This window comes from Podarcis liolepis, assembly GCF_965112155.1.
Source record: "Podarcis liolepis genome assembly, chromosome: 5".
Classification (NCBI taxonomy): Eukaryota; Metazoa; Chordata; class Lepidosauria; order Squamata; family Lacertidae; genus Podarcis; species Podarcis liolepis.
Window position 1 is genome coordinate 23,438,565 of NC_139556.1, and position 23,683 is coordinate 23,462,247.

Genomic DNA, 23,683 nt, shown 5'->3' on the forward strand with positions numbered 1-23,683 from the left:
ATTCTGGAGCCCTTTTGGGATTAGGAGCCCTGAAATCTAGGCTTCATAAGTATCATACTAGATCTGCCCCTATCATGGGGCTTTTCTAAAGATACCTAGACATGTGTCCGCACATTATAGGAACATTTATAAATAACTGCATCACATCACATCACATCATAAAATATGCCTAACGTTTTCCTTGAGATTTACTGCATGGGAATTCTAGGAATCCCAGATAGACTGCAATCTATTGTGGCAGCTCTCCCATCTATCAGCCGTTGCACTGACTGCTGCTCCGGAGTGACTTTGAAAAGTAAATATCTTGAATTCATCAAGAGGTTTCTTTCACTGCCACCTTCTCTTCTATTACAGCTTTGATAGAACAGCATCCCTAGAGATCTGTAAAAAGGCACTAAGTTTCCGGGATGATGAATTGAACAAGGCAAAAGTACATCAAAACCACAGCACTCTGAGGGGAGCATGCTGAGAAGGGGTGGGGTGGAGTAGAATGCTGGTGGGGGCAATGAAAGAATATTTTTATGGCCTATTTGAGTTGCTTATTGTTTCTGTACTGAATGATGAAAAGGATAAAATAGAGCAAAATATATGAAGGTGAGCAAAACAGGGTGACAAGCTTTCTCTGCATTTGAGATTTGCAATATGCTTAACAAGTAATTTCGGTCACAGGTGGTATGGCTCTGTTTGTGTTTTGTTTGACTCAACACCAGCAAAGGGGCCACTCTTTTTTTCCTTCTGATTTTTCTCTTACCAAGAACTTCAGCCGTTTCTACAGGACTTATTGGAGTGGTTCGCCTCTCGTAAAATAGCGGCCTTCTTTACATTAGGCAGCTCTTTCCTAGCTTTCGTTATGCCCCAGGGTGTGGCGAGGGATTTGAACTTGTAATGTAGTAGGCAGCTGAATGGTTTGAAGGGAAGAGTCATTATTAATCAATCAATTAATTAATTAAATTTCTATACCACCCTTCATCCATGGCTTATTGTCTCTTATATTTTCTTCTTCTTTACTTAGGATTTATGTACAGAGCCTCCTTATTTTTAGGTTTATTTGCAAGAGAGAGAGAGAGAGATCAGCAAGTATGGCCAGTGAATGCAATATAAGGCACAAAAATCTGGTCTCCCACCCTCACCCCAGACTTTTCTTAATCTTGACATTGTTTACCACCGTCAATTCAGTTTTCCAGCCAGCTGTTTATTTTATTAGACTGACCTTCTTCTATCTTTTGGTTTAGCTTGTTCTGTCAGGTAAGCAACACTAGAACCAATAAAATCCAGATTTTGTCAGGTTTCATCCAGGCCCATCAATAATTTGTTGGGTTCTCCCCTACCATTAATCTTCCAGGCTCCTTCAGGCTCTCCATGGAACCTGCTTCTGCCCTGGCTCTGCCTGATTTGGTTCTACCTGTGCCCACCCTCGAGTTATTGGTAGCCTTTTCAAAATGGAGAGCAGAATGATTCGCATGTTATACCAGTAATGAATGTGCTGTCAGTGACACAGGAGATGGAACCAGAGTGGACTGTGATGTGACGCCAGGCTTAGCAGACCACATTTGAAGTAGAAGCCCCCTTGTTTGATATTCTACACTGGTAGCAGAGGCTCACTCATTTCTGACTGTCCAGGGTGCAAATCCTAAGATACAAGCTCTTCCTCCTGCGGAGTTGCCAGTAAGCCAGTATTGTACTGGTCTGTAGACGAACCAGTAGTAGAGTCCAAAACACCAATAATGGTAGCTTTTGCCTGGCATCCATGGCCTGTTCTCTGGTTGTGGCTGATTCCATTCCACTCTCTAGATTCTTCCATGGGTGGGACTGGGGAGGCAGTATCTTTTAAATAAAAATGTGGAAGCCAGTTATCATTGTGTTCAGCCATTGTTGTTGTTGTTTTAAAAAATCAATGCTTTTGACTGAGGATGGAGTTATGCAACCCAGTTGTTCAGCCTAAGTTAACATTTTCAGGCATACTAAGGTCTTGTGAATGGTCCAGCCCGTGTCCAGATTATAGCGGTAACCTATGTTCTATTTGCACATGGCTGGGCAAAGCCCTGAGTAATCAATCCTCCAGGAAGTTTCTTTAATTTTTTCAGAGATTGGAGTGTAACCCTGAAAATTGCCTTTGAGAATTTTCATGGTTTAGCCCTCTTCATTGTTGCCTTTCTCCATATTATTTTAACATTAGCATTTACCAAGGCAACGGGGAGACCACTTGACAAGAAGCCGACTACTCTGGCATACTGTATACCTCATCAAAAGTATTTGTGCCTGTTACCTAAAGCCATGACTCACCTAGCAACAAGCTTGTTATGCAGCTTTCACAAACCCCGGGAAAGCTGTGGAGGGGGAAAACCCCCCCCCCCACACACTTATTTTGGAAGAGGCCCATTTTCACAATTTGCAGAGATTTATTATTATTATATGTGAATTATTTCATTCCTGATTGAAAAGCGTGGTTCTCCCCCCCCCCCGCCCCAAGTTGCTTGGCAACTAACTGAAGGCAAGTGGGATTGAAATTGGAATTTGAACATATTATAGTCTTTTTGGTTTCCCTTTCAAGTGGTAAGCAGAGCAGTGAATTCTGAATCCCTGGCTAATTAGTCCCTCTCTATGTAAAATGGGCTAGTGTATTGCCAACTGGATTATCATGGGGAGTGAGGATGCTACCTCTGGGTAACTATTCAGGTGAGGAGATGACAGCAAATTGTGACGGCTGGCTGGCTGGCTGGCTAGGAGAGAGCATCCCACATGCATACACAGACGGACTCTGCCAGTGAAATTCCTTATTTTCAACTCCCCTGCTGTTCTGTTTCTCAGTCTTCCTAAGCAGTCTCCTTATCATCTTGAGCTGGGTGGTAGGAGAAAACTGCCAAGCACATTTCTGAAAGCACCAGTGTAGAACCACCCTCTTGGGTTATGGCACATCTGAATAAATTGTGACCCACCAAACAAATGCAACCTCCCAAAACAGTATTTACTGAGGTCCTGATAGGCTGCAAAATGGTGTTATTTTTTGGGGTGGGGTTTCCCTAAACCCTAGTAATTAATAATTGGAAGGATTTTGATTATCTGGGATGTGAAGGGAGAAATACAAACTGCAGAGGAATTCCTGAGCTGGCATACGCAAAATGACCTGCTCAAGCTTAGGACTATTATGAAACAATAAAAGCCATTGGCAATACAAGAGAATTGTCCTTCCCCCTTGCCCCGAGGTGTGAACAGAAACTGGAGATTTGGAAGGTTGCCAGGGTAATTGGGTGTGAGGTGACGGCAAAAGAGAGTCTGTTTGCAAAGTGTGCTGGGTAGAAGAAGGGAAGACTAAGATCCATCTTGGGCAGGATGGCTGAAGGCTGGCTGGGACAAATGCCTTGGACTCCATGACTGCACTGCTGTGGGAGACAATCCCCTCTTGAAATGATCCTGCTGTAAGATCTGGACTCTCTCCATGGAGACTGAAGGTGTAAATAGGTGAATAAACCATATTTCTTAAAGCTATGACAGTACAGTGGATGCTCAGGTTGCGAACGTGATCCACGTTTGCAACCCGCAGCGTTCACAACCCTCAGCAGCGCGTCTGTGCACGCACAGGTTGAGATTCGGCGCTTCTGCGCATGCGCAAAGCACAATTTAGTGCTTCTGCGCATGCGCGACCACCGAAACCCGGAAGTAATCCGTTCTGGTTCTTCCAGGTTTCGGCGGGTTCGTAACCCAAAAAACGCAACCCGAAGCATCTGTAACCCAGTATGACTGTATCTCAATTCTCCAAAGGAACACAGACCCTGGGGTGTGCCTGGAACCCCCTGGAGTCTTGCAGAGAGTGGGGGTGGCATCCAACTTTTGTAACAATATGGAGAGTGCAGCCTTTCAGGGACTCGGTAGATAATACGTTTCTATGAACTGCTTCGGACTGAAAAGACAAGAGGGTTTGCAGGATCTAGCAGCCCGCAACATCCCACTGCTGCTTGGCCTGAAAGCAGTTGAGCCTTTGTGAGCACTTCAACTGCATGTTTCTGCAAAGGCACAAGGGTTTTGCAAGCATTCAGTTTGAGTGCTCACAAAAGCTTGAAAGCAGCTGCTTTCCCCATACAGTCATACCTCATGTTACGTTTGCTTCATGTTACGTTCTTTCAGGTTACGTCCCACAGCGACCCAGAAGTACCGGAAAGGGTTACTTCTGGGTTTCACTGCTCACGCATGTGCAGAAGCGCTAAATCATGCTTTGCACATGCGCACAAGCACCAAATCATGCCATGCACCTGCGCAGATACGGCGCTTCAGGTTGCACTCTTTTCATGTTGCGAACGGGCCTCCGGAACGGATCCCGTTCGCAACCAGAGGTACCACTGTATTGGATTCCTACATAGGGCTATGTTCTGCAGTGAAAGAATTAAATCTCAGGATGAGGAGTCAGAAGCAAGGAAGACAGCTATTTCCCATGGAGGCCAGCCCTGACCTTCTCTCCACAGTCTAAACTTTAAACTGCTCTGCAGTTGCATTGGTGAATCTGCCATTTTAAAACATGGTTATGCAAACCAGTCCTTGGTGAGAACAGCACTGAGAGCATTTTAAGAGTTTGTTTCAAATGAGGCAACAATTCATATGGAGACTGTTACATTTTACATGAAATCCAAATGATAAATTTCAGCTGATGCTCTTTTGGTAAAGGTAAAGGTACCCCTGCCTGTACGGCCATTTATCTTCCCGCTATAAAGCGGTACCTATTTATCTACTTGCACTTAGAGGTGCTTTCGAACTGCTAGGTGGGCAGGAGCTGGGACCGAACAATGGGAGCTCACCCCACCGCGGGGATTCAAACCGCCGACCTTACGATCAGCAAGTCCTAGGCACTGAGGTTTTACCCACAGCGCCACCCGCGATGCTCTTTTGAGCATCCCTCAAAATCTCTCTTGTTTTGCTGAGCAAGAGCCATCAGGTTCACCTCAAACTTTGTTTTAGGCAGCATTCAGTGACAAACTAAAGATGTGCAAAATGCCCTGGAGGAAGTTTCCTTAGCCTTGTTGAAATCAATTCTGGCTTCCCTCAGAATTCCTCAGATCCCTTCTTGCCCCAGCAGGAAGCTGCAAATGCATCACAATGTTTTGCTTCAAATGAGTTTGAGTGGCAAACTCTATCAGAATGCCTTGCAAATCTTTGACCCTTTCGTTTGTGGTTCTTAAGAGCAACTTTGGCCATAATCCATTTGCCCATTACTGTACCAATTTTCACCCATTCCCCCCTAGTTAGTTGGTATAAGGAAATCTGTTTGGGGTCAGCAAAAGATTTGGCCCAATACAGTGGAGTATGACGCCATTAAGTCTTGCTCCTAAACACTGCCAGCAAGAAGAATTGCCTCAGGGAACCTAGTGATAACACGGTTCATTGCTTATCTGATGCTATGTTGTCTCCCTACAGTCCTCCTCGCTGTGCAGAACAAGAGCTATGCTTAATTTGCCTGACACGTCTCCTCAACTGGGGCCAGGCGCAAGCAAGTGAGCAACAGCCATGTTGCATCCCTACACTTGGAATCTGTAATTTCCTAGCCTTGAGACTTCACTTCACTTTGTGAATAAGTGACTTTGCTCCCTTTAGAAGCTTTTGGCTAATTAATCATGGTTGCAGAGTGCTGTTGCAGGCAGCTTGTTATAACATTTGATTAATAGCAAGTGCTGATTTGGGAATTGTGGTACAGTGAGCAAGATCACATCTGGCAAGGCATGACAGTTACTTACTCCTTCACAATATGAGCTTTTTTTTTTGTCCCTGAGTGTTTTGCTCTGCGCTGCTAAGACTCAGAATAAAGATGCTAACCCATTTCCCCAGGAGGTGTTGAGTTCAAAAGTTTTTTGGGCTTGTAGTGCATAAAATACATTTATAACACTTATTAAACTGCAAAGCCAATCAGATTTAGTTATGTGTTGATGCCATTTAGGTTAAAAAATGATGGCAGTGCAAATGAAGAAGCAAACATCTTTGCAAGGAGTACTGAAATTATGACCAACAATTGCATTTTTCAGCATCACTGAAAATATTTAGAAAAAAAGTAAGTTGTTTCAATTTGGCACTCGTCTTAGGAAGCTGAAGATCATGAGCACGTAACCTGTGTGTAGGAAATTCCATTTAACCCATATATAAATGCACACTATTTCTGTGGTCTTTACTAAAATGACCTGAAATGAATCAGAACAGTAGTAATAAAATCAAACATCATTCCATTAGAAAAATATTGGCAACTGATACTCTCCGGCCTTTACATACCTCCTAGCTTTGGTCTCCAGTAATGAATTCCATTTGCAACCACTTTTCAGCTAATAAACGTATGGAAAATTCACCCCAGGCCTGAAAAATGTGGCATACCACAGACAGAATTCTGCCTTTCAGGGTTTCAATTCTGCATCTTCCCAGCTAGCTCTAGGGTTGAACTTGGAAGATCAACTACACACAGGCAAGCGGCCATAGCTCAGTGGTACAGCACACACTCTGCATTTAAGACAACCCAAATTCAATTCTTGGCATCAACACCTGAGGTAGGAAGGCACTTCTGCTTAAGTAGAGATGCCAAAGCAATTGGTCCATAGGCCAGTTCTGGTCCTCCAAGCTTTTTTTAAATTTTATTTTTTTTTACCCCCAAGACCATCTACCAATTTTACATGTGACAGGATAGCAGCATCTGCAGGAACGGCAAAAATGATACCCAAATCAGAACCATGTGTAAGCAGGCATGCCAGGGGATCTGTGGGGTGGTGGTGATGGCAGCAGCTGTTTTGGAGAGTTTAAGACAGTACTGGGGGAAGTTTGGGGCAGGTCTTGGCAGCCACTTCTGCCTGCCACCCTCTTTTCCACTCTGATCTGCACTTCTAGAAGTGCTCACTTCTAGAAATATCTCACAGTGCTCAGGTGAGACTGTGTCCATTCATCTGCTGTTCTTGCTTACAACTTGCTTGACTGTGCTGAGCTTGCTGAATGTAGATCTCTCGGTGAGCATCCTCCCATTGGCGCACATGTCAAAGGGGGGCAAGTAATACAGTGGTACCTCGGGTTAAGTACTTAATTCGTTCCGGAAGTCCATTCTTAACCTGAAACTGTTCTTAACCTGAAGCACCACTTTAGCTAATGGGGCCTCCCGCTGCCGCTGTGTCGCCGGAGCCCGATTTCTGTTCTTATCCTGAAGCAAAGTTCTTAACCTGAAGCACTATTTCTGGGTTAGCGGAGTGTGTAACCTGAAGCGTATGTAACCTGAAGCATATGTAACCCGAGGTACTACTGTAATGGTCTTCTGATTATTAAGAGACTAGTCACTTGTGACTAGAGCTGAGCAGAGATGACATGTGTGAAATATCTGCTGCGGTTTTACTGTTTGCTTAAAAATGTGAAGTGTGATTGTGACAACCATTTAATTTTTTTAAGAGTAGGGATGGGGAACCTGAGACCTGTGGGCCAAAAGTGGTCCTCCGAGCTTCTGTATCAGGCCTTCAAAATTCTCTTCAAGCCACACTTGCTTTCCACAGGCCACACCTCGGACTGCCTCTGCATTGTACCCCAGGCGTTTTTGCCTTGCTGCTGTGGCCACTGCCCCCACCTTCTGCCATGGCCAAAAGGAGCTGAAATCTGCCATGCCACATCTCCCCGGCTCCTCTTAGGATAGCTCTGTAAGATTATCTTTATCCCACTTATTTGACCTGAGTCTCCCAAACGGCGAATTGCATTCTTAAAGTGCAATTCTAGTACCAAACCTGGGGATCTAAAAACTCAAACCTGGTAAACATGTGTATCACACAGGGAGCTGTGATTAGATACTGCTCCCTGTTGAGCATTCACTTCATAGCAAGTTTCTGAATAATGGCCAAAGCTTTCCTGTTGTGGCAAAATCATTGCTGATTCATTTTGGAAGGTTTCCATTGGAGCTTGTGTCTGCTCTCATGTTGCTGTTTGATTTCTTTAAGGGGATTGTTTAGTTTGTAATGGCTGTAACCTGCCCTGAGCAATGCATATGCATTGGAAGGGAGGGGTTTAAGTTTTACAAGTACTGTAACTAAATACACTGCATATGATCGGCTCATTATAGCTGACAGCATATATGTGTGCGAAAGCACTAGGAGCAACACAGCCAGAATTAGGAAGCAGGATTTAGACTCAGTATTGTACATTTTCTGAAGTGAACCAAGGAACTTCTTCTGCATTATCTCCCATTATAAACATGATTTATAAACCCTGGCAGATGCTGCCTGGGTTTTGCTGTGCTTGTTATGCTAATACACCACAGTTTGCAGGGAAACCGGCATTTGTCAAACGGTCTTCCCTTGTTCAACATACATTGAATTATTGTTTCACTTGCTTTAGTTCTTCTTCTCCCCCTTTATAATTAACTTTCAAATCTGCTCAGGGAACATAAAGAGCAAACAAATTCATTTTGCAATAACCTGTAAATAAAAGGGTTTCCAGATCACAGCTGACAGCTAATAGTGAGCAAGTCTGCTGCTGCTTGAGAGGATGGCGAAATGAATGACTCAGAGGTATGAAATATCGACGATTAATTCACATTTCTTGGCTTTAGTCTTTTAGCACATAATGATCACATAGATTTTTAGAGGTGGTACAAAGTGGAAGGAGCAAATCTTTGGGCACCCATCATATTTCCACCTTCTAGCAAATGGAGGCCGTGCAAATCTTGCTATCAGCTTATAAAAAGAGCCAATATAACACAGTGCTAAAACTTTATGTAGAGCAAAGAACGGAACTTTTAAACTAGTAGTTATCAGTGAAGTCTCTATAGCCTTCCTTTTCTAGGAAAATGAATAATTGTCCTTTCCCCTGCCAGGCAAAAGATGCTTAGGTAGCACATAACAGCTAAGTCTATAGGCAAGCTATAACTCTTGCAACCGAGACACATATCTGAAGGTGTGACATTGGGGCCCCCAATGGAGATGTGTTCCTTGACCTTTATCAGCCTCAGAGTGTTTGTATGTCTGTGATCACATCCATTGACTTATATGCCTATTGCCAAGGTGAATGTATTGCCACAGTTCTGTAGGAGCACAGCAGTCCACAGAATTCAGCTTCTTCTAAGATATGATCTGAAGTGTAAGGGTAATGTTTTGCAAAATATCAGAGCAGCTGCACATTTCTTTGCTCCACTCACTAACAATGCTAGAATAAATTATTTTTTAAAAGAGAAAACATGCAAATTTGCACATTACGTGTTACAGAATCGAGCTTTTCTTGGTGGAGCATTTGAATAATCTTGACACAGAATACCTATTTTGTTTTTGTTTTTTCACAAAGCGTGCACAGCTCTGTCTGTTGCCGACATCTGCTTATGCTTGACAACAACCATATTTGGTTATGTCTTTTGGAAAATATTAAAATACACAGTCTACAGCAGTGGTCACCAATCAGTTTGGACCAATGGGCACATTTCAGATTTTGAGAAAGTTCTCTCAGCACCATGCACAAAAGGGTTGACATGGCAGAGGGTATGGCATAACATAAAAATGGAGAGTGTACTTATTCCTGCTCTCCCCCCACCCCATGCCAAAAAAACCCCCATGCATCTTCTGAGAAATTACCTATGCACAGATGGTCCTAATAGTGTTCACAAATTACTGACTACCTGCCTCCAGCAACAAGGGTGCTGCTGTCTAATAACAAGGAACAATCCCCAGAGCCAGAAAAAGACACCCCCCCACAAACACCCCCACCACACTTTGCTCCCCTTCTCTCTGTCCAAATGCATCTTTCCCTCCATCTCACTTACTACACATACACACAGACCAAACAAACACTGCCCCCCTCTGATTGGCCAAGTGTGCCTCTATCAAACACACACACTCAGAAAATGCCCTCCATGGATGAACAAAGTGTCTGCTGTTTCTAAAAAGCCACACCCACCCAAAAAAACAACCCCAAGCACACAAGGTCCAATAGCCTGCTGCCCATGAGTGCCAGTTTGGCAATCTCTGGTCCGTGGGTTGTATCTGGTCCGTGGGTTCCACTGGAGCAACAAGGCTTATATTTTCTGCCTATCCCCATCTGTGCAGGACCAAATTTTTGTATGGCCCCCAACACTTCAGGGCCAATTGTGAGGCTCACGGGGTGCAGAAGATGAAGAGGAAGTTTCATTGCACGTCTAGAAGTCCCTTCACCTGCGGAGCTGTACCACTGGATACAGACCTAAAGAATTCTGCAGACATCTCAATTCATTGTGACTCAGTAAGTTGAATGTAGGCCACTTCCTGTTCCCTGTGGACTCCTAAGTGTTTGACACCCACCCTCTCTCCCCACCCCCCATTACAGGGACGTGATAGTGTGCCTTTTGTGTGTTAGGTTCCAAATACAACCCTCAGTATCTCTAATTAAAATCTGCTTGATCGAGACCCTGGCAGGCCAAAAAGCATAGCTGGGGGGGGGGGGGTCCGCAATAAGCTTGATGGGTCAGAAGTTGTGCAGGCCTGATTTATTGAAAAACAGTAAAAATGAAATCTGTGAAGAGTAGCAGTGCACCCTCTCAGACACTCATACTTATTGACAGGTGCTATATTAATAAAACCAGTCTTTGTTAAATGTCAGGTCAATCTCAGTGTATGTTTATAGTGACTAGCTGTAAAGGAGTTGAGGTGTCCAACATCATTAATAGCTTGTGTAGCAAGAGGGAATTTCAGCAGGTATAGATTTTCTTACCATCACCAAAATTCTTCCTTCTGCACAACTATGTAGGACAGTCTCTTTTCAATGTTGTTTAACGGCGGTCCCTTTGAGGTTTGCATTTGGACTAATGGAGAATCATTAGCAGGAGGGAGTGATGGCTGTGATGCAAGGAACAGTGGGGCATGCTGTTCCTTTTCTTTTCTTTTTCTACTTTTGAGATTAGCCTTTCTAGTGGGAGGATTATTGGCTTAGCACTTTCTATCTTATTAGTGGCAGGCTGGCCTTTCTCGTTCCAAGGCGCTTTTCACTTTAATCTGATTGGCAAGTGAATCAAGGGTGCTGCTGGCTTAAATTGGGCTGGTTACCTCTTTTCGGTTTTTACTAATGCTAATCCTTTTGTTTAGGAAGATGAAGAAGTCCCATCAGATGCTGTTTTGGGGTACTCTGGTAATCTGCTAGTTACTGCCGTAGGGGTAGGCAAGTGATGTTTGGTAGGCCCTGCTGTGTCTTTCTGTTTATCTCTCAGCAAAACTCCTGTTACTAAGGTTTTCCTTACTCTCATATTATGCTAGTCTCACTTTATGTATGAATTGGTAGCGGAGTTGCTTCTGTATTATATTCCTTTTTTCCTCCATTTTCCCCTTTTGTATCAGGTCTACTAGTGCCTTAAGTGCGCTGGCAGAAAGGTAAATGTAATATTGGGGGGGGGGAATGTAAAAGAATGAACATTGGCAGAAGCTTTGGCAAAGCCCTCCCTTATTGTTGGATCTGTTTTCAGTACAGGTGTGGCAGAGACCATCCATACTTAGTAAAATTGTGTCCCTGCCTTGTATAGTTCAGCAAGCCAACCTGATCTGAAAGGTCAAGGTTCAAGAGCAGACACAGGCAAACTTAGCCCTCCAGATGTTTTGGGACTACAACTCCCATCATCTCTAGCTAACAGGACCAGTGGTCAGGGATGATGGGAACTGTAGTCTCAAAACATCTGGAGGGCCGAGTTTGCCTATGCCTGGTCAAGAGTATCACATAATCGGCTCTTGCCTGTTGGTGCAAGGAAGGAGACATGGGACTCAGTTACATTAGTAAAGAAAAAGTGCTTTATATGAGTTAACACTGACACCAGATGGCACTGCGAAGTCTCATCTTTGACCAATGGGATTTCCCATTATGAAGTTTACAACGCATTTAGCTGAATCACTTCTTTGATGTGTCTAGATCCAGTCATGTTCTAGGCAGATGTCTCTGTGGATCCCTTTAGATATCCAGATCTCTGGTGGTGGTGTGGTCTCACTTGATGAAATCCTGCCTGACACCCCTCCATTGACCTGTTCAAGATAATCTGTAAGGCGTTCTGGTGCTTTCATGTGCGTCAACTATTTAGTTCTTTCAGTTCTGCATAGTTCTCTGGTGCATTCCTGCAATCTACAAGGCATCTCATTGTTTTATTTTTGGAATCATGGATGGAAGAATAGGGTATGGAATTAGGGCCTGCAGTTGGTAAGAAGGAACCAAGACTATGGTTTGTACAGTGAATATATATATATACAGTGGTGCCCCACAAGACGAATGCCTCGCAAGACGAAAAACTTGCTAGACGAAAGGGTTTTCCGTTTTTGCATTGCTTCGCTAGACGAATTTCCCTATGGGCTTGCTTCGCAAGACGAAAACGTCTTGCGCTTTTTTTTAAAAGCCGCTTGAAGAGGCGCAGTTGCGATGGACCGTGCTTCGCAAGACGAAAAGACTCGCGGAACGAATTCTTTTCGTCTTGCGAAGCACCACTGTATCTCTGCTCCCAGTGATTCGAAGCCCTATTCTGTTTCCTGACATTTCAAAGCTTTGGAAGCTGCTAGAATTCATTATGGCTAGAAATTTGCTCATTTTACAATGAAAGATGAAGATTTCTGAAGTCTGATTGGCCAAATTAAATCCTGGAACTAGATTCTGTGATCTGCACCATGGTTTGAGTTGCAAAATAAACAGGCATCATTAGCTTTTGGGCAGGAGCTCTTATCTTTTCTCATATATGCAGTTTTGGTCTATCACATTTAGGTTTTCAGTCTGACTTGGGAGTGATTATAGCAGCTTGTTTTATTTCCTTGTTTCCAATCTACTGAAGCATGTCTATTAAATATATGCAAGTTGTCTGCATCACCCAGTACAATGCTGATTATCTCATGCTCTCCCAGATTGTGCTTCCATTTGTGATTATTATTAAGACCATTTTCTTCAGCAACCTTGACTTCTAAAGCTCTGCAATTTGTTGCCTCCAGAATAGTGATGAGTTATCAACAAGCAATTTGCTGTAAATTTGGTGACTGAAGACTGTGCAGATTTGCATTGCTTCGCCTTATTTCTGTTCCTAGCAGACAAAGTGACTCAAATGCACGGCTGATTTCCTACAAAAATGCTGGCAAGAAACCTGGTTAAGGATTACCAAGCAAGCATACCAAAATGTGTACTTTTATAAATCACTTTGAGATGCAGCGCGGTCCCAGTAACTGGGCAAGAGTCTTCGCTGACAATAGGGCAACTGTACCAAAATGAATTGATGTGAAAATAAGAGGGTGGGGTTGTCTTCACTCAAGGTGCCATATTACCAAATTCCACTCCTGCTCTCTGCAATGAGGCTTCTCCCTGCTTCCTTCAATATATTAGAACAGGTGTCTAGTGATCTATGCTGCCTCAAGGCTAATGCCAGTGAAAGGGGGAAGTTGTTGTTGTTCCATAGAAATAATTGTCTACAGTCAGTATCAGAATATTGTCTGAAATGACAACAGTTCAAATCTTCTGGAAGAAATAATACCACCACCCGAAGTAAAACTGCGTATGATATGATATTTAATGCTCCAGCTGGATGGACTTAATGCATAATAAACACAATATGTTTAGAATTCAATATATGAAAGAAGGGTGGGGGAGCACAACCCTTTCCACACCCCCAGAATTTATGATCCATGCTAAGAACATTTGTCAGAAGTTAGTAGGTATCCAGCGGTTAGAAAAAATGGGATTTCTGGTTGTGCAGTCATTAAGGCAGACTAATGAATGACAAAATATAATAGCATATGTTATCTTTCCCAACCCTAGGACAGAAGGAGGCTGATGAAGTAATTTAAACCTCATCATTTAGGTCTCTCTCTCTCTCTCTCTTTCTCCCCTCTAGTAAAAAAGACTGTGCAGATTTGCAGAGCCCTCCTGAGAAATGTTGTTAGTTTCATCAAAATGCTTCTCTCGCCCCTTGAAACTGCTCAGGTGGTTTTGCCAAAGAGGAATCTGCGAACATTTTGAGTTAGACCAAGCCCAGTGGCAATTCGAGCCTAGGACCAACTACCTTCGGCCTTTTGCTGGCAGTTTCTTTACCAGCTGCCGATAAACATAGAAAGTTCTGGTGAGAAGTCGATGGTAAAGCTTCCATATTATTTATTTCTTGTGGGTTCTCCAAGTACAGGATATCTTAGAAATTTTGTCAGTCTTATTGAAGGTAATTTTTATTCTCTCAAAAATTTGCCTGAGGAGGAACCTCCACCTCAAAACTGCTTTTTGTGGAATTTACTGGCCAGTCTAGCCATATTTATTCAGTGTACATTTTCCTTCCATAAGTGTGTTTATTTCCCCTTCTGCTGAAGCTAATGGAACTTTGCATGCCTGCTGAGGAGATAATATATACATTGCGTCCTTCAGCTTTGAGGTATTTGTCAAAATGGCAGTAGCGAGAAAATGAATTATAAGCAGGTAACACTGTTGTTATGCTGAGGAGCTGACAGTTTCAAATTTTAGCTGGGGAGTGACGATCTGATAAGACAACAACCTGCTGGGAATGAAGCAGTTTTTGGACATTACTGGGTGATCACATGACTCTCATGGAGAAAGGAAAACTGTTCAGAGAATCTTTATGCTCTGAATAGAATATATAAAGCTTGGTTTCCACAATTTCTTCCAGTGTGAGGCAAAACAATGATAAAGCCATTTTCTTTCTTTCTTTTAATACATTTTCCCCACACTGTCATAGAGATGTTGTTTTTTACTCCTGATAGGCTTTATTTGCCTAAGAAAATATATGAATAATGACTGTTTTACGTATAATTCCAGAAGGTTGGTATCTGCTGTGATAACTGAGGGCTCCATTGTGATAACACAGATTTTAAACTGTTTGAAATTCATCAAGTGGCCACTGGTTCCTTAAAAACAGACAAACAACCTGTGGGGACTGGAAATTTCTACAACTGCTATTCTCAGCGTCATGGCAGTTCGACAGGTTTGAAAGTGGTTTACATTACAATTCTACACTATTCAAAAATAGTATCATTGAATTCAATGAGGCTGTCTAGGAAATTTGGTATAGGACTGCAGCCTTGAGTATTCAATATGGACATGCCTTTTAATACTTGGGTAGTACAATGCCATGGGGCAGCTGAGATGTAATTAGAATCATAGAGTCCAACTCCCTGCCATGCAAGAATCTTTTTGACCGACATGGGGTTTGAACCCATGACTCAGAGATTAAGAATCTCATGCTTTACCAACTGAGCTATAGTAGTAGAACTATGCACTGGATTTGGCCAAAAGCCTGAATTCTAGGCTGGTTTTAGGAGGCCTAGGCTTTGGCTGAGTCAGGGCAAGGACAGGGGAAACAGAGCCTTACCAGCTGGTGAATGGGGGATTCAGTTCTACAGGCCACAGGGCGCTCATTTCCATGGCCCCCACAGGAAAGGTGATGGCAAAGCAGGGCCCTGCAGGATGGAATCCTCTGTTCACCAGCTGGTTAGTGGAAGATTCAATCCTGCGGTCTGCAGTGTTCTCCTTCACAAGTGCAGCATCCAGCAGAACTGAACCCTCCTGCTCTTGGTCAGGGAGGGAAAGGAAACACAGGTCTCTTTCTTTTCCCCTGGCTGCATGTAGGTGTTTTGAAAAACCCAATCAAACATTAGCAACCCCTGCCCCCAATTGATTCAGGATGGAATCTGGGCTGGGTGTTGTCCACGTCAGGTGAGCTGGGATCCTGCGCTCCCCTAGCAGCCCCAAAGCAGCTATAGGGAATACATGAAGCCAATAGCAATGACTTCCATTAAAGCATTGTATTGTTAAATCTATTTTCCAAATATATGTGATTGTTATCATGGTTTTTTTGTTACTTAGTTGTACAGTAAATACTTCTGAAATTTTAAAGTGAGATGCAGTATATGTTTAATAAACCCAAGCTGGCCTTAATCAACACCCGCCAATCAAACTGTTGCTCACTGCCACCACCATGCCAGTCATGCATGGAAGACACTGGTCATCATGGGGTGAAGGTGGGCATCTCATGACAACATCACAGAACTCGTTCCATATCCCTGCCCACAAACATGCCAGCAGAAAGAACTCACTGAAATGCCAGGAATAACTCATAGAAATCTTTACTCTATTTAGCGACAAAATATTTCATTGATAACTAAAAAGAGGCTGAATTCAGGTGCAACTGAATGCTAATCCCAACTCTCAGCCTTCTTTCATTTCCTTAACAAACTCCTAGCCTGGGCTAGGATTTGAAGTCCAGGTATAAGAAGGTTCTGGCTGAATGGGTTTTTTTACCTGCTGTTGCTGATCAGCATATATTCTGGCCTTTGTACTGCTTTTCTTTAGAAGTCCCTTTTCCCTTTCTCTCTTCTTCCCCTCACCTTTATGCCTTGGAGCATAAAACACAAGTCTAGTCTTGTGCTCCTGAGACCAAGGATGCCACACTTCTTATATATAGGAGCAATCTTTCAATTTCAAGACAGGAAGGGACAAGTGAGTTCAGAAAAGAAAATAACCCTCTGATCATCTTTGGATGGCTTCGAAATGTGTCGCTGACATTTCTCACACTTGGTATCTATCTTTATTATGTAGGCTCTAAGAGCCCTAGATGTGCGGCATTACTTGAGGCCATGTTCGGTGAATTTGGCATGAGAGGGAAACAGAAAACATTCAGTATAAGGGCAAGATAAAAAAAAAATTCTCATGAGATTTCCTGCCAAAATTGCAGACATAAATGAAAAATGAGACCTTTTTAAAAACCCCAAAACCAACAACTTATTGAGTCAATCTAGAATTCACAACCTTTTTGATATTATCCTGTGGAGGTTTTTGTGTCAAAGCACATAAGCTTTCTCTGCTTATCCCATGCCAGATTTTATTTTTTTTAAAAAAACCCACATAAAGCCAGTGGGGTTGAAAATTAATATTTAAAATGGAGTTTCAGAATCTCAGAAACAGCATTTCGTGGTTCTGAGCTGGTCACATGGTGCTGCTAGATTTCAGGTTGCCAAATACTGCTATAGAATCATAAGATTGTAGAGTTGAAGGGATCCCAATGGGCATTTAATCCTGCAATGCAAGACCCACAGCTAAATAATCCCTGACAGATGGCCATTCAACCTCTGTTTAAAATGAAAGAGTCGACCCCTTTTTTGAGGCTGTCCATTCCACTGTCAAGCAACTTACTATCAGAAAGTTCTTCACAGTGCTTAGTTGGAATTTCTTTTCTTGCAATTGGTTTGGGTTCTACCCTCTGGAGCAGCAGAAAACAAGTTTCCTTCATCTTCCATGTGACAGCTCTTCACCTCCCAGTCTTCTCTTTTCCAGGCTAAACACACCCCACTCTTTCAACCAGTCCTCATAATGCTTGGTTTCCAGAACTGTTATCACTTTGCTTACCTTCTGCTGTACATGTTCCAGCTGGTCAATATTCTTGCATAATTGTGGTGCCCAGAACTGGACACAATAATTGCAGTGTGCGACGGGCACAATGGCACTTTTCCCTCTCATGCCGTTGGGCCCGCTCTCACTTAGATAAATTGCTCCCAACCTCACTGAACAACCCTTTACCCGAAGGTTTCTTTTCCTTTCCTCTTAAAATTCTAACCCAGATTATCCTGCGGGGGACCTTTATGAGGTGATATTTAGTAAGTTGTAGTCTCAGACAGGTTTTCTTTAAATAAATAATAAAGATTTATTTAAGGCAAGATAGTGTAGAACACAGATGGATTCAACTTAGGTTACTTCAGGAATACAGTGCGATTTCACTTTAAATTTGTCCTCAGTTGTTTTTGCATTATTGGTTTGGTTCCTTTTTCTGGTATACTTTCTTTCAGTTATCCACCCCCTTTAACAATCCTACTCCTGAGGTACTTTAAGTAAATAGACCAAAGATTCTTCACACCCCCTCCCTTCACTGGGTCTGGGAGTTTCTTCTTTTCCTTAGAAGAATATTTCCCCTCCAGACTAGATTTGAGTCCCAAGTAGGCTTGGGACCAGTGGCGTAGCGTGGGGGGTGCAGGGGGTGCCGGCCGCACCGGGCGCAACATTTGGGGGGGCGCTCGCACTCGCAGCTCTCTGCCCCTACCTGGCTCACTCACTCTCTCTCACTGCAGTGCTGGCTGTGCAAATCCGATCCAAGCCGCTGGGTCGCCGCCCACTGTGGAGGGGGTGGGTGCCAGGCGTGCGGTGCAGAGAGAGAGCGAGGGACTATCTGGGGGAGGGACAGTGCAGCAGCCGCCCAGCGCAGTGCTGAGCATGGGAGAGAACCACACCAGACCAGACCAGGCAGCAGCAAGAAGAAGCTGGCAGCGGCGGCAGGTTAGGGGTTAGGGGGCGCAAATTACTTGCCTTGCCCCGGGTTAGGGGGCGCAAATTATTTGCCTTGCCCCGGGTGCTGACAACCCACGCTACGCCGCTGCTTGGGACTCCTACTTCTCCTGGCTCAACCTCTGCCTCCCAGTAAAATTCCAGTCTCTTCCTCCTACAGGACACCACACTCTGTCCTTCACAACATGCTCAGAGTGGAAGTTGTTTTTCCAGAACCAACTCTTTCTCCCATTCACTCTTTATAGCCCAACCTGTCTCCCTATCTCCCAACCTCTATTCCAATCCCTCCTCAACTACCTGTCTCTCTTCAAATCCTCTCCTTTTAAACTCTCCTTCCTGGAACCATGGCCAGTCAGAGGCTGCTGTTCGTTAACCATTTGCTGGCAGGGAAAGAAAGAAAGAAAAGAAACACGTGTTAAACCGACCTGTCCAGCAAAATCAACTTTTTTGTCACACGGTGGAGGTCTGGCCAAGGCAGAATAGAGTGGTACTATTATTTCCTTTGGTCTAGGTACTATGCTTCTGTTGATGTAGCCTAGGATTGTATCAGCTACTGCATCAATCTGTTGCCTTACATTAAGCTTGTGGTCTAGTAAGACTCCAGGACTATTTCATTTGTACTGCTGTCAAGCCAGGTGTCCCCCATCCTATATCTGTTCACCTGATTATTGCTGCCTAAGTGCAGAACCTTACATTTGTCCCTGTTGAAATTCATTCAGTTTGGTCCAGTTCTCCAATCTGTTAAGGTCATTTGAATCCTGCTACCACTCCCAGTTTCATGGCATCTGCAAATTTGATGAACGTCCTCTCAATTCCTCCATCTAAGTCACTTATGAAGATGTTGAACCACACCAGGCCCAGGAAAGAATTGCACTCAAGTGCAATTACCAAAGCTCTTGGCATTAATTTTAGGTGTTTAAGGTCAAGAATCAGCCTCCTCAAAGCATGAAATGGGCTGGGAAACCAAGAGATACGAACATCAAATGAATATGGAATTTTAGCTATTAAGTTTTTTCAATTACACTTCCAAGTTGGTTTGAGACGTGAGGACTAGAAATTTTATTTAAATTGAAAGGACTCCCAGAATTCTGATATGATCCATGTGTTAACCTGAATTGATAGGCAGGAAAATTGCCAGAGGGGCCTGTAAAAGACTAATAGATAAATTAATATGGGATCTTTCACACTCTTGATCTCAGATTGAAAGCCTGCTTTGTTTCTGCCCAGCTTTCCATTTTTGCTGGTCTGAAGCAGTTTAGCTAATCTGTGGTGCAAGGGCCGTAACTTGTATCTCGAGGTCACACTTTCAAAGAATAAAAGTGAACACGGTATCTCTGACAGCTGCGTAACCTTGTAGAAATCTTGATAATCAGCTGTGTAGAATTTGGTGTGGAATTAGAAAAAAATGTGCCCCAACTTTACAAATGATTGCTCTGCTCTGAAGTCTCTCTTACTTTCCCTCTGCAGCTGCTCTCCTCCCCAGATAAAAACCACAACTTCTTAATGTTGAGAGATAAATATTGGCAGCCCTTGGCTTTGCTTTTCATCGCCTGCCTGATGGGAAAATGCCAGGAACTTTGCATGCTTTTCCAAGCAAGTCTGTAGAGGTTTCTTTGACCAGATTTTGAATTTGGCACACAGTTCCCAACTTCTCTAGATAAAAACGGTAGAATTCATTTGGATCTCATGTTCAGTGAACCATTGCTCAAATTTAGCATGTAATAAAAGCCTATCCTTTAAAATAAAAAGCTTTCTGTCTCATAATAACATGGCTATTAAAAATAAATGGTTAAAGGCAGTCCTCTTTAATGTTGCCATGTAAATAAAACATGCTTTTCATATTGAAAAGCTTTATCTTTTGGAGCACATACAAAAATATGGCTGATAGCTTCCTACCAATGGCCACATAACTTGGACTCTAAAGTGCTTTGGAATGGATGTGGATATTATTGCTGATCCTACGCACAGACCTATTTTGCTGATTCACTCCCTCATCCAAACAGCGTGGGAACTCTTTCTCCTATCTTCTGTTTATATAAAAGCCAGCTCCTAACATATTATGATAACCTAGAAATAGCACAGGATTCAGCTTTGTGGATAGCAGCACAGTTAATTCTTATGGACCAATGCCACCAGGATCATGGAGCAAGGCAACTAGAGCCTTGAATGCTAAATTTGCTTAAATATGCCAATTTGGAAAAGCTGATTAAGACATGCAAACCACACACAACATGGCAACAAAGCTAGGTTTGGGTTTGAGTTGCAGTCACTTCTGTCTCTCTGACTGTACTTATATAATACATTTTTCCAACCATGGATGCTATCAAGCCAAACAATTCTGCTAAGCACAATTCTGCTAAGCTGCATAATGGAATTCCCCCCACCCTCTCCCTGCACGATCCCAAAATATGTTCTGGAGGTTCTGCCAACCTTCTGGAGCAGATTTATGGGGGATGCTGCAAAAGGGTGGCAAGGCTGCATTGTGCAGCTAAAAGTCCTTGCTTTAGTAAACTGGTTAGCTGGATAGCATCCTGTGATTTTGTCTTATTCACACAGACCGAGGGCGCACTTTAAAACATAATGTTATGTGACACATATATTGCAATTTGGTGCCATCTGGACTTTGTTAGATTCCAGTTCCCACAGGCCTCAGTTACCACATTCACAGCAACATTCTTCTAGTTAACTTACAGTTAGTTTTGATACTGCTTGGAAAGCAAAGGCTGGATTCTCAGTTTGGTGAAACTCATAATCAACAATCTATAAAATTAATTACTTAATTAAATGAGGGAATAAAAGTGGAAGATGTGAAGACTTAGCTACCCTCTTTGTACATACATTTTCGCTTAGGCTGTCAAAAACATATAGCTTGAATTTGAATTTGATTTTTGGTTTTAGTGCCTAAATATGATTTATTACCTTAAACGTCGCATAAATATTTTACTGAGATAAAGCTATAGGCTTCTCACTGCCACCACGATCCTTAATAATTGAGCCATTCTCTACCCACAAAATAAGTGATCTTGAGCAGTCTTAAAAAGAACTGAGGGATGTCTACTTGAATTTAAGTCCAACTGATTTCAATGGAATTTTCTTCCCACTGCATAGAACGGCAATGCACAGGTTGCAAACAGTCCTTTAATAAATTTCCATTTCATTTTTAACTAGCAGATGCTGCATGCCTCATCTCCTAATACTGGTTTTACTACCTACAGTATCTGAGGCAGTATGTATTTGAATACCTGTTGCTGGGGATCATAACTAAGGAGTACTGTTGTTCTTATGTCCTGCTTGTGACCTTCCCACAAGCATCTAGTAGTCTGCTGTGAACAGAATGCTGGACTAGACTGACCTTTTGTCTGATCCAATGGCGCTCTTCTTTTGTTATGTTCTGATGTAGGCTATAATTTGCAGTGCACACTGTACTAAATTTATCTTGTTTCGGCTAATGTCAAGTTCCCTTTTTAAAAGTGTAGCTCTGAAGTCCATGGTTACAAAGTAGTTCATAGAACTACTAGGCACATGTGCAAAGACATTTGCTTGTATCTCCAAAAAGAAACACAATACAGTGGTACCTCGGATTACATATGCTTCAGGTTACATACGCTTCAGGTTACAGACTCTGCTAACCCAGAAATAGTGCTTCAGGTTAAGAACTTTGCTTCAGGACAAGAACAGAAATCGTGCTCCAGCGGCGCAGCGACAGCAGGAGGCACCATTAGCTAAAGTGGTGCTTCAGGTTAAGAACAGTTTCAGGTTAAGTACGGACCTCCGGAACGAATTAAGTACTTAACCCGAGGTACCACTGTAGACTGTTATTTCATAATGTTGATCTAATTTGCTCACAGCAGTTGATCTCAAGCAATGCAAGTGAACATTAATTCCACTGGATAATTCTAGCTTGCATCATCAGTGAAGTCATAAAGAAAATGGGCGCAACCATCATTAATGATGGTGCCTAATAATAATAATAATAATAATAATTTATTTATACCCCACCCATCTGGCTGGGTTTCCCCAGCCACTCTGGGCGGCTTCCAACTGAATATTAAAAACAATACAGCATCAGACATTAAAAACTTCCCTAACTACCCAAACGGCTGTTAAGATATGTATTTGAGGTACATTTGTGCCCAGTTTACTGTAGGGTGGCCAGCTGTTTTTGGACTACAACTCCCATCATCCCTAGCTAGCAGGAACCCAGTGGTCAGGGATGATGGGAATTGTAGTCCAAAAGCAGCTGGAGACCCAGGTTTGGGAAACGCTGCTGTAGAGTAATGGTCCTGCCCCTACTTCTACCAAAGGTCTGGTTTTCACAGAAGTGGTAAACCTGTACATCTGGATTGCACCACTTGGATTCACCAGACTGCAGGTTGATTGACACAACCGAATGCTCCTCCATTTGAAGAAGAAGAAAAAAGCTTCCTTGCCCAGAGAAATCTGGCATGTTAGTTTCAAATATGACAGGATGGCTTTTGTATGGGGGAGTCTTCGATTAAGTGAGTCCCCCACATGCAGCTAGAGTGGTTCAACCCAGAGACCTAGGCTAAAGAACGGATCTTCTGAGGAAGACTTCTGGAACACTGAAGGTTTTGTTGCTATCAACAGAATGAGCTGATCCATAGGGAGAAAAGAGCAGGAAGATAAAGGTCTGACAGCTTTCTCTGGGTCTTATTAGGAGGGATAAATGGGAAGCAAAGGCCAACCTTTGGATCACCTCGCCAGTTTTCAGAAGGAGCGGAAAGATGGCTTTTCAGTAAGTAAATGAGAAGGGTGGTTTGTTTCCCAGATACCGATTAAGCACAACTTGCCTTTGCAGCTAATTTAACTTCAGATGTTAGTTACAAATCAATAGTGGTTGGAGTAACTGACACAGATACATGGCTTAATGTCAGTAAGAGCACATTATTAAGCCCACGTGTCTCATTTCAAGCAGCAAAGCAGAAGCAAGTGAATTAAAAAAAAACCCTAGTTATGTAAGTGGGTGGAAACTTGTTTCTTTTCCCTCCTAATACAGATTTGGAGGAGGGAATCCTTAAACTTTTCCATTTTGGAAGGCAAAGAGAATGTATAAAAGATGGCTCAGCTGGTATTGTGTTTGTTTTCTTTTATTCTGTGCGGGACTCGTCTGACTTTAGCCACTGTCTGAATGGAGCAGGTGATGGAAGTGATGGGAAAAGCTCCACCTTTCTGTAAACATGCCAGGAAATAGGCTGCTAGCCAGCTGTTAGCAGCACAGAATCCCTGCTAGTTTTAAAGGGGGTTCGAGGTGATGGCCGTCACACTTGCCTGGAATTGAAGATGGCCTTGCTTGATTCTCTCCCTGCCCCATTATTTCGTGTTTTATTTCTGAATTATTGTGCAAATAACAGCCATGGTTGTGGAAAGGGAAATCAAAGCTCTTTTATTTCTCTCTTGCTCTTTGCTTTAATGCTTTGGAAAGAAC

The 23,683-nt window shown here is 42.9% G+C and overlaps 2 protein-coding genes across 5 annotated transcripts in view; one reads left to right on the top strand and one right to left on the bottom strand.

Moving 5' to 3' along the window:
- Positions 1-23,683, bottom strand: part of RASGEF1A (RasGEF domain family member 1A) — a 224,312-nt gene that overhangs the window by 137,500 nt on the left and 63,129 nt on the right. The gene's annotated exons all lie outside the window — the stretch shown is intronic.
- LOC310706614 (uncharacterized protein) overlaps positions 1-23,683 on the top strand; it is a 230,758-nt gene that overhangs the window by 96,876 nt on the left and 110,199 nt on the right. For 2 of the 4 annotated variants that reach the window (XM_083502936.1, XM_083502937.1), the window contains exon 1: positions 22,882-22,993. The exons of 1 other annotated variant lie outside the window; for it this stretch is intronic. In XM_083502936.1, coding sequence (XP_083359062.1) covers positions 22,925-22,993 — 69 coding nt within the window. In that variant the 5' untranslated portion in view covers positions 22,882-22,924. Of the gene's footprint in view, positions 1-22,873; positions 22,994-23,683 lie in introns of those variants that run through there. One more of the 4 variants, XR_014525943.1, reaches the window with a different exon arrangement.